Here is an 11,906-nt window from a genome sequence, read left to right as displayed (position 1 = left end):
AAGAAATAAATGTCGTCCCAGTAGGGTTATTAATGGCCTATGACGTTGCGTGTAAACTGGTTCCAAATGTCTATGCGTTTGTCCAGAGAAAGTCTACGTCAAGCCGCTCCTAAGTTGTGAGTGTTGTCGTATTGTCAATCCGTTGCAAGGGGCCCCGTGGGGTCATCTAGTCCAACCACCTCACTATGCCCCCAAGAGAGAAAAAATACTGTAATTATAGAGTGGTAGATTGGGGGGGGACCGTGAGGGTCCTCTAGTCCAACCCCCTACAATGCAAGAATCTCATCTGTGACAGGCAGTTGAGGTGTGGAGCAAGCGGACAGCAGAAAAAAAGAATTTCCCCTCCTCTTGTAACACCAGAACTCCATTGAAGATGAATGTTGGGAAACTGAGGACAGAGAAAATAAAGTCCTTCCTCGCGCGGCGCAGAGTTGAACTGCAGAACTCCCTGCCACAAGGCACGGATGGCCGCCAGCTTGGATGGCATTGGAAGAGGATTAGAGGCAGAGGCTACCATGGGAGACTGCATGCTTCTGAATACTGCAGGTGAGGGCAATGTCTTGGTGGACCACTACGTAAGGCTATCGATGGCTGCAAGCAAGGCTGGATTTAGGTTTGATGAGGCCCTGAGCTCCTGAAGGTAATGGGGCCCTTTCTATGTCCAGCTGTCCTTTGTCAACAACAAGTTGTCCCTGCTTTTTTGTGTTGAATATATGTTCTATGGTCACTGATGGACCTAATAGGCATCTCAAGCCATTTGCCCATGTTGCCCTGCAACCAGTCCATGCAGAATGTAGGCACTCTATATATAAAGCTAAAGGGACCCCTGACCATTAGGTCCAGTCGTGGCCGACTCTGGGGTTGTGGCGCTCATCTCGCTTTATTGGCCGAGGGAGCCGGCGTACAGCTTCCGGGTCATGTGGCCAGCAGGGCTAAGCCGCTTCTGGCGAACCAGAGCAGCACACAGAAACGCCGTTTACCTTCCCGCCGGAGCGGTACCTATTTATCTACTTGCACTTTGACGTGCTTTCAAACTGCTACTTGGCAGGAGGCCAAACCAGTGATATTTTAGGGAGCAGACTAGCAGGCAGGGCCCATGACTTACATCCTAGGAGCCCACACAACACAAAACCCTGTTGCTGTAGGTAGGTTTTATTTTATTTGTTTTTTATCTTATATTTTGGAAATGTACATCCAGTTTTTTCCCCTTTACATTTTTCGGGGGCCCCAAGAGAGTGAGGGATGCGGGTGGCGCTGTGGTCTAAACCACAGAGCCTAGGACTTGCCGATCAGAAGGTTGGTGGTTCGAATCCCCGCAATGACGGGGTGACCTCCCGTTGCTTGGTCTCAGCTCCTGCCAACCTAGCAGTTCAAAAGCACGTCAAGTGCAAGTAGATAAATAGGTACCGCTCCGGCGGGAAGGTAAACGGCGTTTCCGTGCGCTGCTCTGGTTCGCCAGAAGCGGCTTAGTCATGCTGGCCACATGACCCAGAAGCTGGACGCCGGCTCCCTCAGCCAATAAAGCGAGATGAGCGCCGCAACCCCAGAGTCGTCCGTGACTGGACCTAGCGGTCAGGGGTCCCTTTACCAAGAGAGTGGGGTCCTAGGCTATAGCTTGTTTAGCTTATATGGGAATCCAGCACTGGCCATGATCCAGGATGGCTCTGCTCTGCCTCCAGCAGGACGGGAGAGAGTGGCTCTTGCGTTCGAATCCTGCTTGTAGGTTTTCCTTGGGGGGGGGGGAAGGTTGGCCACTGTGGGAACAGGAGGCGGCAGTCGGCCCAGCTGTAGGGCTCAATGGGTGCTCCCTTGTGTTGGGGCTTCAGTCCTGTTAACGGAGAAATCCATTGGACAAAAAAAACGAGTACCCCAGCCAGGAATACCAGAGCAAAACAGCAGCCAGTCGGCTTGGTCTTGATTGAAGGCTGTCGCGACAGGACTCCCACCTGCCACCAGGTGGAACAAGATCGAAGCCCCGAACAAGAGAGAACCCAAACTTTTATTAGCTGCTAATCCCCATGTTACACCCCCCCCCAAACTACATCACTCATACATCACGGTTACATCATGAAAGGGGAGGTCTGGTGGCCGTAATCTGAGCATCCTGGACCCTGCCCCATGGTTCTCCTTGCCCTCCACCAAACACCCATCAAGTGTAAAAAGAGATCTTTACATTTCCCTGTTTCCCAGCCAAGTTAATCACACCCTTTTGTCTTCATCTGGGTTTGTTCTTTCTGGAATGGCTACCTGTCTGGCACTCAGGTATCAGGATGCCAGGGATTATCACTCAGGCAGAGGGGCTGCTGAGGAGCTGAGCTCACCTGTCTATATGAAGTTTTCCCAGTGAGCCAGTACACAGATACATTTATCAGTAAATTCTTACATTTGGTATCGTGCAGCAAAGGCCCTTTGAATAGGCAGGAAGAAACTGTGATGAAGTGTTTTGTGGGGACAAATCACAAAAGCCACAAAAGCGATTGTGCTGATTTTGGTAGTGGGCTGCATGTGCATGATATCTGCTGGAGGGGCAAACACCCCCCAACCTATACATAAATTCCTGCAACAAACCTCAGGTCAGTTCCGGGTGTCCCTCTGACCCCGGTGAGTATGGCTAACCCCAGATGCACCCAAATTGTGGGAGAGATGGAGAGGTCAGGAATCCTCGTGTTGACAGATGAAGAGCCCTCTGCGCTCGCCTCCGGTTCAGGGCTGTTTCGTAATGCGTTTCCAAGCTGCGCACCCCCCCCCACGATATTCTCCTCTCTCTGGAGGCGACGGGTGCCCCCACACACCCAGATACAGTTCACCCCACAGATAACACATCAAACACACACACATGCACGGATCGAGGCGTACACAGGGAGCCATCCGGCACTATTTGAGCAGCATTACATAATAACTCCGTTGCTCTGCTCCTTCTGTTTGTTTTTTCGAAACCTGTATGAAATTTTAATGCCGTGTGTGGAAGGGAGGCCAGAAAAACCACGAGGCACAGTGCGCACAGTGCGCACACCAGAGAGGCCCCACGGCGCACGGCGCACCCACCGCTTTCCGAGAGAGGAAGGATCCCGTCAGGGTGGTTTTTTCTTCTCCTCGTATTCAGGGTGAACCTCGTACAGTTTCAGAGCTGGGCTCCCCAAAGGTCATCTAGTCCGCCCCGCCCCTGCGATGCAGGAATCGCAGCTTAGAGGAGCCCCGGGACAGGTTAACCTCTGCTTGGAAACCTCCGAGGGAGGAGAGTCCATCGAGGGAGTTTCTTACGACGTCGAACGGCTCTTAGCATCAGAAGGTTCTTCCTGACTTTTCGTCCGAATCTTCTTCCTTGTCATTTGAATCCATCAGTTTGGATAATAATAATAATAATATTTTATTTATACCCCACCCTTCCTGGTTCAAAAACTGGGCTCAGGGCGTCTAACAACAAATTTAAAGCACTTAATTACAAAAGCAGCATAAAATACAGTATAAAAACATGAATAACAATAAAATTCAGAAATCAAAAATCAATTCGATAATCCCCAGGGCTAGCTGGCTAAGTTAGTCCTATTTGGGCCTGCGAGGAGACATGGGGAGAATTAGCTGTGGGGTCTCAGAGTGGGTGATCTTCATAAAAAGGGGAGGGGGAGGGAAGAGAAGGGAAATAAAAGATCAGGCTGAATTCAAATTAAAGGCCAGGCGAAATAGCTCTGTCTTACAGGCCCGGCGGAAGGAGGTTAAATCCTGCAGGGCCCCGGGTCTCCTGGGACAGAGCATTCCACCAGGTCGGAGCCAACACTGAGAAGGCCCTGGCCCTGGTGGAGGATAGTCTGGCTTCCTTAGGGCCCAGGACCTATAAACTATGATTATTCATGGACCTTAAGGTCCTCTGCGGGGCAGACCAGGAGAGGAGGTCCCGGTTACCCTCCAGAGCAGCAGAAAACCAGCTTGCTCGATTTCCCAAGTGGCAGCAGCTCTTCAGATATTTGAAGATGGTTATCACATCTTCTCCATGCTAAACATGCCCTCCTCCTTCAACTGTTCCTCATCAGGCATGGTTTCCAGGCCCTTGGTTATCCTGGTCACCCTCTGCCCACCTTCCAGTTTGTCCATCTCCTTCTGAAACTGAGGTGCCCAGAACTTTGGGAAACATTATATTTGCAGCGGATGAAAGGAAATCTCTTGTTTATGATAGGCAGGAAACCCGCACTGCAATCTGTAATAATAATAATAATAATAATAATAATAATAATAATAATAAATAATTTTATTTATACCCCGCCCTCCTCAGCCAAGACTGGGCTCAGGGCTGCTAACACACAATATAAAAACAAACTGATTGAAATACAACTTAAAAACAAGATTAAAATACAACATTAAAACATTAAAATACAGCCTAATATGATGTCTGTTCCTGGCAATCGCCCTTCAGCGATTCGCAGAGCTCCTCTGATGTCACGGAATGTTCCCAGGCGGTTCTGGTGCCGTCGACGGAATGCTCAAAAGCAGCTTTCTGTGTGGGAAGGGGAAAGGTCAGTTTGGCTGGGGGGCAACTCTGAACCAGCCCCGCGGAGAAGAGAAGCAACTGCGGGTTGGCACGAAGGCTGAGAAGGCAACAGAGTTTTGGAGGCTTGGAGGCCAACAAAGCAGAGTTTGGTGCGTCCGCGTTTCAGGTATTGATTTGAAGCAAGCGGCCAAATCACTGGCGACCGGCGTCTAGCAAAGGAAGGTTTGCAAAAGGGCATTGTCAATCTAAGTCGCTTGCGGTGTCCTGTCCAGCACCTAGCACACCAGTGGTAAACCGGGCATGATCCGGGAAACAGCAACGCCTCTTCCTTAGTGGATTGGGGACAGGTCTCCTGTACGCATAGCTCAAGAGTTCGGGTGTCTTCCTCCAGCAAAAAGACAGTGTTTTGTGTTGTGTGGGCTCCTAGATGTAAGTCACGGGCCCCGCCTGCTCCCTAAAATATCACGGGTTTGCTCCTTTCTATATATAGGGTGCCTACATTCTGCATGGGACATGGGTGGCGCTGTGGGTTAAACCACAGAGCCTAGGGCTTGCCGATCAGAAGGTCAGCGGTTCAAATCCCCGCCGGGGACGGGGTGAGCTCCCATTGCTAGGTCCCTGCTCCTGCCCACCTAGCAGTTCGAAAGCACGTCAAAAGTGCAAGTAGATAAATAGGTACCACTCAGGCGGGAAGGGAAACGGCATTTCCGTGCGCTGCTCTGGTTCGCCAGAAGCGGCTTAGTCCTGCTGGCCACGTGACCCGGAAGCTGTACGCCGGCTTCCTTGGCCAATAAAGCGAGATGAGCGCCGCAATCCCAGAGTCGGCCACGAATGGACCTAATGGTCAAGGGTCCCTTTACCTTTATATATAGGGTGCCTACATTCTGCATGGACTGGCATGGGCAAATGGCTTGAGATACCTACGAGGTCCTTAAATGACCATATAGCATATATTCAACACAAAAAAACTGGGACAATTTGTTGTTGATGAAGGACAGCTGGACATAGAAAGGGCTCCATTACCTTCAGTAGCTTAGGGACTCATCAAACCTAAATCTGGCCCTGTGTATATGGTGGTCTTGTAGTAAGATTAAAATTTAAAAACAAATAAAATAAAACCTACAGACAACAGCAGGGTTTTGTGTTGTGTAGGCTCCTAGGATGTCAGTCACGGGCCCCGCCTGCTCCCTAAAATATCACTAGTTTGCTCCTTTCTATATATAGGGTGCCTACATTCTGCATGGACTGGTTGCAGGGCAACATGCGCAAATGGATTGAGATAACTATGAGGTCCATAAATGACCATATATCAACACACACAAAAATGGGGACAATTTGTTGTTGACAAAGGACAGCTGGACATAGAAAGGGCCCCATTACCTTCAGTAGCTTAGGGACTCATCAAACCGAAATCTGGCCCTTGGCTAGATCACCCTGGGGGTGAGGGAATCCACCATTTTATCCAGGGCAGAGGGCAGGAGGCAGCCAGGTGAAAGGGGGGCAACAGAGACAGGGCCCCCCTACCCAGTTTTTCTCACCTCTCACTGTCCCAGAGTTTTGTTCCTTCCCTCCCCCATTGCAAACAGAGATGGATTCAGAAGCAGAGGGGGCCTTTTTGGCTCTGCAGGGGAACAGGCGACCCCCACCTCGCCTCCTCCTCCTTCCCCCCTGCTGAAGACCTATAGCTCCCCGATGAGAGATTCCCTAATTTCCATGTCTATTGACTGCTCCCAGGGTGGGAATATGCAGCCATTAGTCCTTGTCCCAGTTCCATCGATCTGTAAAGGCTCTCTCTCCTCGCCTCTGGCAAACGCAGCCGGGAGGCCTGTGATTTAAGGGGCGTGCGGTGCGGTTAATTTGTACACACACAAATCCTAAAGTGTCGCTGAGATCAAATCCCTTCCAGAAACCACACCTTTCCGCTCCCTCTCTTTTCTGGAAGTGATGGCGAGAGACATATGGGGAATGGGAATTGAACTCTGTACATGTTCAGGGGCTCCTTGTTTAGACCTTCATTTAAAAAATATACTGTGGGAATGTTGTTTTTGTTAGTTACCGTGGTTATAGGTAGCAATTGTGGTATCCTTGTGATAATATAGGTATCCTTGTGATGGGTAGCAATTGTTCCCATTGAGCAGAAGGGAAACTGAGGCCGAGAAAGGAGAGGTTCAAGGGAAGTCCTGTTCCCCGTGGCCAGCTGAGACAAAGCCACTCTGCACATGCTCAGATTCCCCTTTGTTGTTTGAGATGGTTTACCTGTCTGAAAGGTGTACTGACCCCACCTAGGGCGCTGTTTCGCACGAGGCATTAATTCATCCCCCCAAACAACCCTAAGGTCACCCCAGGAGTCACAATTTGAACCCTGGTTTCTCCCTGGTTCTAGTAACCCGACACTCTAAGCACCCCCCCCCCAACCCCCGTTGCCCGCATCTAACACGCATTTAAAGCTTCCCTTGTGGAACCCTGGGAATTATAGTTCCCAAAGGGGGTGCTGGGAATTATAGCTCCCTGAAAGGTAAACTACAGCTTCTAGGATTCTGGGGAGGAGATAAGCCAAGCGCACTCTATACGTGTTCTAAACGCGCTTTCGATGCGCGGTGCGGATACGACCCTCCGCTAGGGCGGCGCCCGCTCCTCTCCTATCGGGGAACGGGAGACGCGTCGCGTCGCCTGCAGGGGGCGCTGCTGGCAAAAGCGCGCTGACCCACATGGGATGCGCCGCCAGGCGGTGCAATGGGGGTTTGGGGGGGGCGGGAGGGGGGCGCACGTGTCCTTGCACGACCCCCTCCCACCCCAAGACCCCTTATTGAGCCAGGGGACCCCCCCCCCACGCCTCCAGGGACCCTTCCCAAAGTCAGCGCGACCCTTGCGGAGATTTTCTTGCCATGACTCATTACATTCCGATCTGGAGCTTCACCCCACGGCTGGGGGGCGGGGGGCGGAGGGCGAGGGAAACCCTTTTGGGGTGTCCCCCGTGTCTCCCCCACCCTTTAAACCCACCCACACCCGTAGCGATGCGCGTCCAAACCCCGGACCCTCCAGCCCCCCGTCTCCAATCGCTACGGATTAATTTCAATTAATACTTCTGCGGGGGGGGGGGACTCTCCCGGCTTCCTTCCGCAGACAGAAAGGGACGTCTTCCCGCCCCCCCATCAACGCCCCAGGAGAGGAAGACGGACCCCCCCCCAAAATCAAAAGACACCTTTATATGGGGAGGGGGCTACCTGGACGATAAAGACTTTCTCCCGTTCCACGCCCCCCCCCCCCGCACGACCAAGGGTGCCTAACAGACTGGGACACTATCTCGCCCCCCCCCCCCGAGCTTTGTCACGGGTGTGTGACAGAATCCCTCTCTCCCTCCCTCCCCCCACCCCTCCCTGTTCTGCTCTCTTCTCCTCCGTCTATCCCTTATAACACACCCAGATCAACTCCCCCCCCACCTCGATCCAGGAGATCTCTCTCGCTCGCTCTCGCTCTCTCTGCCCACCCCCTGGGCTTCTCCCTCCCTCCCTCCCTCCCTCTCCACACATAATTAACCTCTGAAGCTCTGAAGGACACCGGGGTCTCCTCCCCGCCCGCCCCCCCCCCTCCATCCATCCATCCATCGCTCCCTCCCTCCCTCCAAGCGCAGCGGAAGCCGGGATGGAGACGGCACTCCGGCGAAGGCGGCGGCGGCGAGGGATCCGTCATGGGATCCACTCCTAGCACGAGAGGGAGAGCCAGCCGTCGGCAGGGACCCCCCTCTCTTTCGGAGGGGGGCGCCCTTTTCCCGGGGCTGCCCCGGAGGAGGGAAGCGATCTCCACCTTGGAGTCACCCTAAAAAGAAGAGGAGGAGATACCCAGCTTTTTTATTTTCCCTTTTTTTTTGGAACCGCTGGCGGGGCTCGAACCCGCCGCCGCCGCCGCCCCGTCGGATTGCCAGCCGCGCCGTCCGGCCGGAGAGCGGCGGGATCCGCAGCGCATCTTCGCCGGGACGCCTTGACCTGAGAGGGCGTGGAAGGAGAGGAAGGGGAGAGAGAGAGAGAGAGGAAGGGGCTCCCCCCTCGCCCCCCAAAACACCCCTCGCCCCCTTAGTCCTGCTCGCCTCCGGATGGGGCAGGCATGGCCGCCTTAGCCAGCTCCTTGATCCGGCAGAAACGGGAGATCCGCGACCCGGTGGCCAGCCGGCCCGTCTCCACGCAGAGGAAGGTTTGCCCTCGAGGGACCAAGTCTTTATGTCAGAAGCAATTGCTCATTTTAATCTCCAAAGTCAGACTGTGCGGGGGGAGAAAGGGGCGGCTGGAGAAAACGCCCGGTAAGTCGCCCCCTCCCCACTTTACACGACCCCCCCCCCATCCCCTTGCGGAGAGGGGGTCCCGGATCCTGGATCTCTCTCCGGAGGAGGGGCGTGCAGGCATGAGGTGGGTCTTGGGTTGTGGCTCAGCCGGGGAGCGACTGCTCCGAGTGCAGAAGGATGCTGCCTGCCCGGGTCTGGAAATCGTGGAGAGCTTCTGCCGGCCAGTCCTGAGCTATCTGGTCCTGTCTTGCCTGGGTCTTAAGGGGGAGTCATGAGGTCTAGACTCTTGGTTTGTCAATGAATGTAGCTGGGCGGTGGAGCAACTGCTTGGAGTGCAGAAGGTGGAAGGGTTCGGTCAGATCCTGGCTCGAAATCCTGGAGAGACGCTGCCAGCCAGTGCTGGCAACGTTGAACTGGCCGGGCCAAGGCTCTGGATAGGTGTGTGATGCAAATGCCTTTGAAATACGCAAATCACGGCCTGCTGTGTTTGGAGTGTGTTCTTCGGCCCCAAAGCCCTGCAGTGACAGGACCCTCGCTCCCCAAAATTTGTTGGGGTGCGAATTATCTGCAAACTGCAGTGCCTGGAGGTCAACAGCAGGGGGCGCCGTCCCATTGCGGTTAATGCAGACCGCTTGTGGCGGGGCGAGGGGAAGGCTTCCGTTTCCACAGGACTGGGCGGTACCCCAAATATATATCCCGGGGTTGACGGCTTCGCACGATTGTTGTAAATATGGACTGTCCTTTGTGAGTTGCAGGGCCCTGGGTTCAACAGCAGGAGGCGCTGTTTTCAACCTTGCGCTTCCACGGGTCTCCTGCAGGGGGCGTTGGTTATGCGGCTTGACGGAAGCGTTGTCTCCTCTGGGTCAGCAGTAGGGGGCGCTGTTTTGCAATGGGGTGATCTTCTGTTTCTTCTCTTGGATAACTGTGGGACTCATTGCTGCAGGAAAAAGCCTGTTCAGTCTCTTGAGGGCTAGAAACTTAGGTTAAAAAGGCACATATCGAATGTATAAACCCATAAATTTCAGACGCACCCTGGAGGGGCTTCTGTGGGGTGCCCGGTGCCCCCTGTTGGCTGAAAATGTTATTAAAGTACAAATTTATTTTACTTTTAACTGGTCCATCTGAACCCGGAAATAAATAGCAGGCAAGTTTATACCGTACAGACGTACGGGACAGTGGAATGTGTGAAGGAGTCCCTGCAAAGGTAGGCGAGTAATTTTGAAGAACTAAATAATTTCGGCGCTGCTTTTTGCAGCTTAAAGTTCGTCTAACTATTTCCTACTGGGAAATGTTTTGGCTTCTGTTGTCGAGTTTTCCGAAGGATCAATCTTTTAGCTCGTCTTCCCTGCCTGAGGAAAGTTAGCAAGCTTTTGAATCCGTAGTAACAATTATTTGCAGCCGTTTCTGAAACCGCCACAACTGTGGGTCACCAAGTCCGGGCCTTTAAACCTCAGCGGTGCGGGGAATCGCCGTATTCCAGTCCCCACCCACTCTAACCAGCATGACCAGTGGTCAGGGCTGTGGTCCAAAAATCTCTCCCTGAAACCATCTGTCTGAAATAAGATGGGCCAATGTCCGGACTTAGAGCTGAGAATTCCTGGGTTTGCAGCACTCTGCGCATGGTCAGAGGCCCTGTCCGGCTGTTTGATCAAGGCGCCTGCTTTCAGGGCTGAACAGTGTGTAGAAATCCGAATAAACGAGCCGCGATGCTCTGTAGAATACGGAACGATGCCCCGTTTGGGTTTTTACGGCTTTTGGAAAAAGATAGCCCATTAATTTTAAAGGTCTCTAAATGAAATCGCAGCTGGCAAGTCCTGAAATCCAAGGGTTTATCATGCCCAAATGTGAAATCCTATATTTGCTTATTCTCAAAACGCTACCTAATTGTGCCGGGATGGGGAATTATATTTAAGGCTTATTATTAGTCTAAGTGGTCGTGTCTATATAGACCTCTTTCTCCTGGCCTGTTCCGGAAAGAATGCTGCGCCCCCAGGCAGGGGGCAAAGGGGAGGCAGGCTGTCTTCCCTAGTGGCTACAGCGGCCGGCCGCAGTCCTTAATTTCTATTTCAAAAGCTCAAGCAGAGGAATGAAGCCACTGGGCTGGATATGGAAAGGGTCTGTAAGGGGCTCGGTGGCAGAGCCCGGATTCCACACTCGGAAGGTGCTGGGTTCAAATTCTGACAGCATCTCCAGGTAGGGCTGTCTGTAGAGGAACCCTTCCCAGTGGTCTTAATTTAGGACCAGGTCGCTTCCTAGGCCAGCCAGTGGCAAGGCAAAAGATTTGGGGGGCAAGCTCTGCATTGCAGAGGGCCAGACTGAATGATCTCAGGGGCCAGGGGCCTGATCCGTCTCCCTGCCTCGCCCCCTATTTCCAGGTTGTACTAAACTTATTGATCTGGGTTCCTGGGACTGATGGGAAGGGTGGCCCCTCACTCAACACTCAAAAGCTCTGCATGGATTCTGCTTTCTGCTAAAGCGAATTATTCTGCCGTAAGGCGCTTTAGACGTTGTGGGGAAGAAGGAGGAAAACGCCCGAAAGTTTGAGAATCACAAAACGGCCTCGGATGTAAGTTGAATGGGACTTCCTTCCAGGCAAATAGTTGAGCAGGAATTTGAGGCTTGAGATGGTTTAAGGCTGTGTTGTTCCCCCAAAACCTCGTTCCCTCAAGGGAGTTTGTCAGTCCTGGTGGCCTCTGAAGAAAAGCCTCGAGGATCCTTGTCCACATTAATGGACGCGCCACCGAGACTGCTCCTTCCCTCAAAATCTGTGTGCCCTGGTGACCCCTAGTTTGCGGCGTTTCCTGGGTACCTTAGGGGCAGCTGAGTGGGGGTCGCTGGGGCGTTTGCACCCCTTCTCCCCGGCTCAGGGTGCAAAAACCTCCCCTGGAAAGGGATATTAGAAATCTCAAAACGGAACCGCAGAGCTAAGCGCAGAGATCTGACCCCACAGAGGACTATCTCTTCCATCCTTCCGCTCTGTTTCGCAGGAGCGTGCCCCCGTTTCGATGCCCGTGGGGCTGTGCCAATGGCGGGGGTCCGCCTGGCTGGGACACCCCACGGATACCTTGGGCCGCAACCTGCCGTTTCCCCCAAAGAATATAGACTCTTCTCTACGGAAAGGGCCGGGTTCCTGTGGCCGTTTTCCAC

General features: G+C 53.1%; 1 protein-coding gene across 1 annotated transcript in view; it reads left to right on the top strand.

Moving 5' to 3' along the window:
* The first annotated feature begins 8,083 nt into the window (after nucleotides 1–8,083).
* Nucleotides 8,084–11,906, top strand: part of FGF11 (fibroblast growth factor 11) — a 49,170-nt gene continuing 45,347 nt past the window's right edge. Inside the window, exon 1 of the mRNA XM_028703095.2 lies at nucleotides 8,084–8,777. Within this exon, the coding sequence (XP_028558928.1) occupies nucleotides 8,585–8,777 (193 nt within the window). The 5' untranslated portion in view covers nucleotides 8,084–8,584. The remainder of the gene's footprint in view (nucleotides 8,778–11,906) is intronic.

The sequence above is a fragment of the Podarcis muralis genome, chromosome 13 (genome assembly GCF_964188315.1).
Source record: "Podarcis muralis chromosome 13, rPodMur119.hap1.1, whole genome shotgun sequence".
Taxonomy (NCBI): domain Eukaryota; kingdom Metazoa; phylum Chordata; class Lepidosauria; order Squamata; family Lacertidae; genus Podarcis; species Podarcis muralis.
The sequence above is the reverse complement of the archived record's forward strand: the minus strand, read 5'-3'. Positions and strand labels throughout refer to the sequence as shown.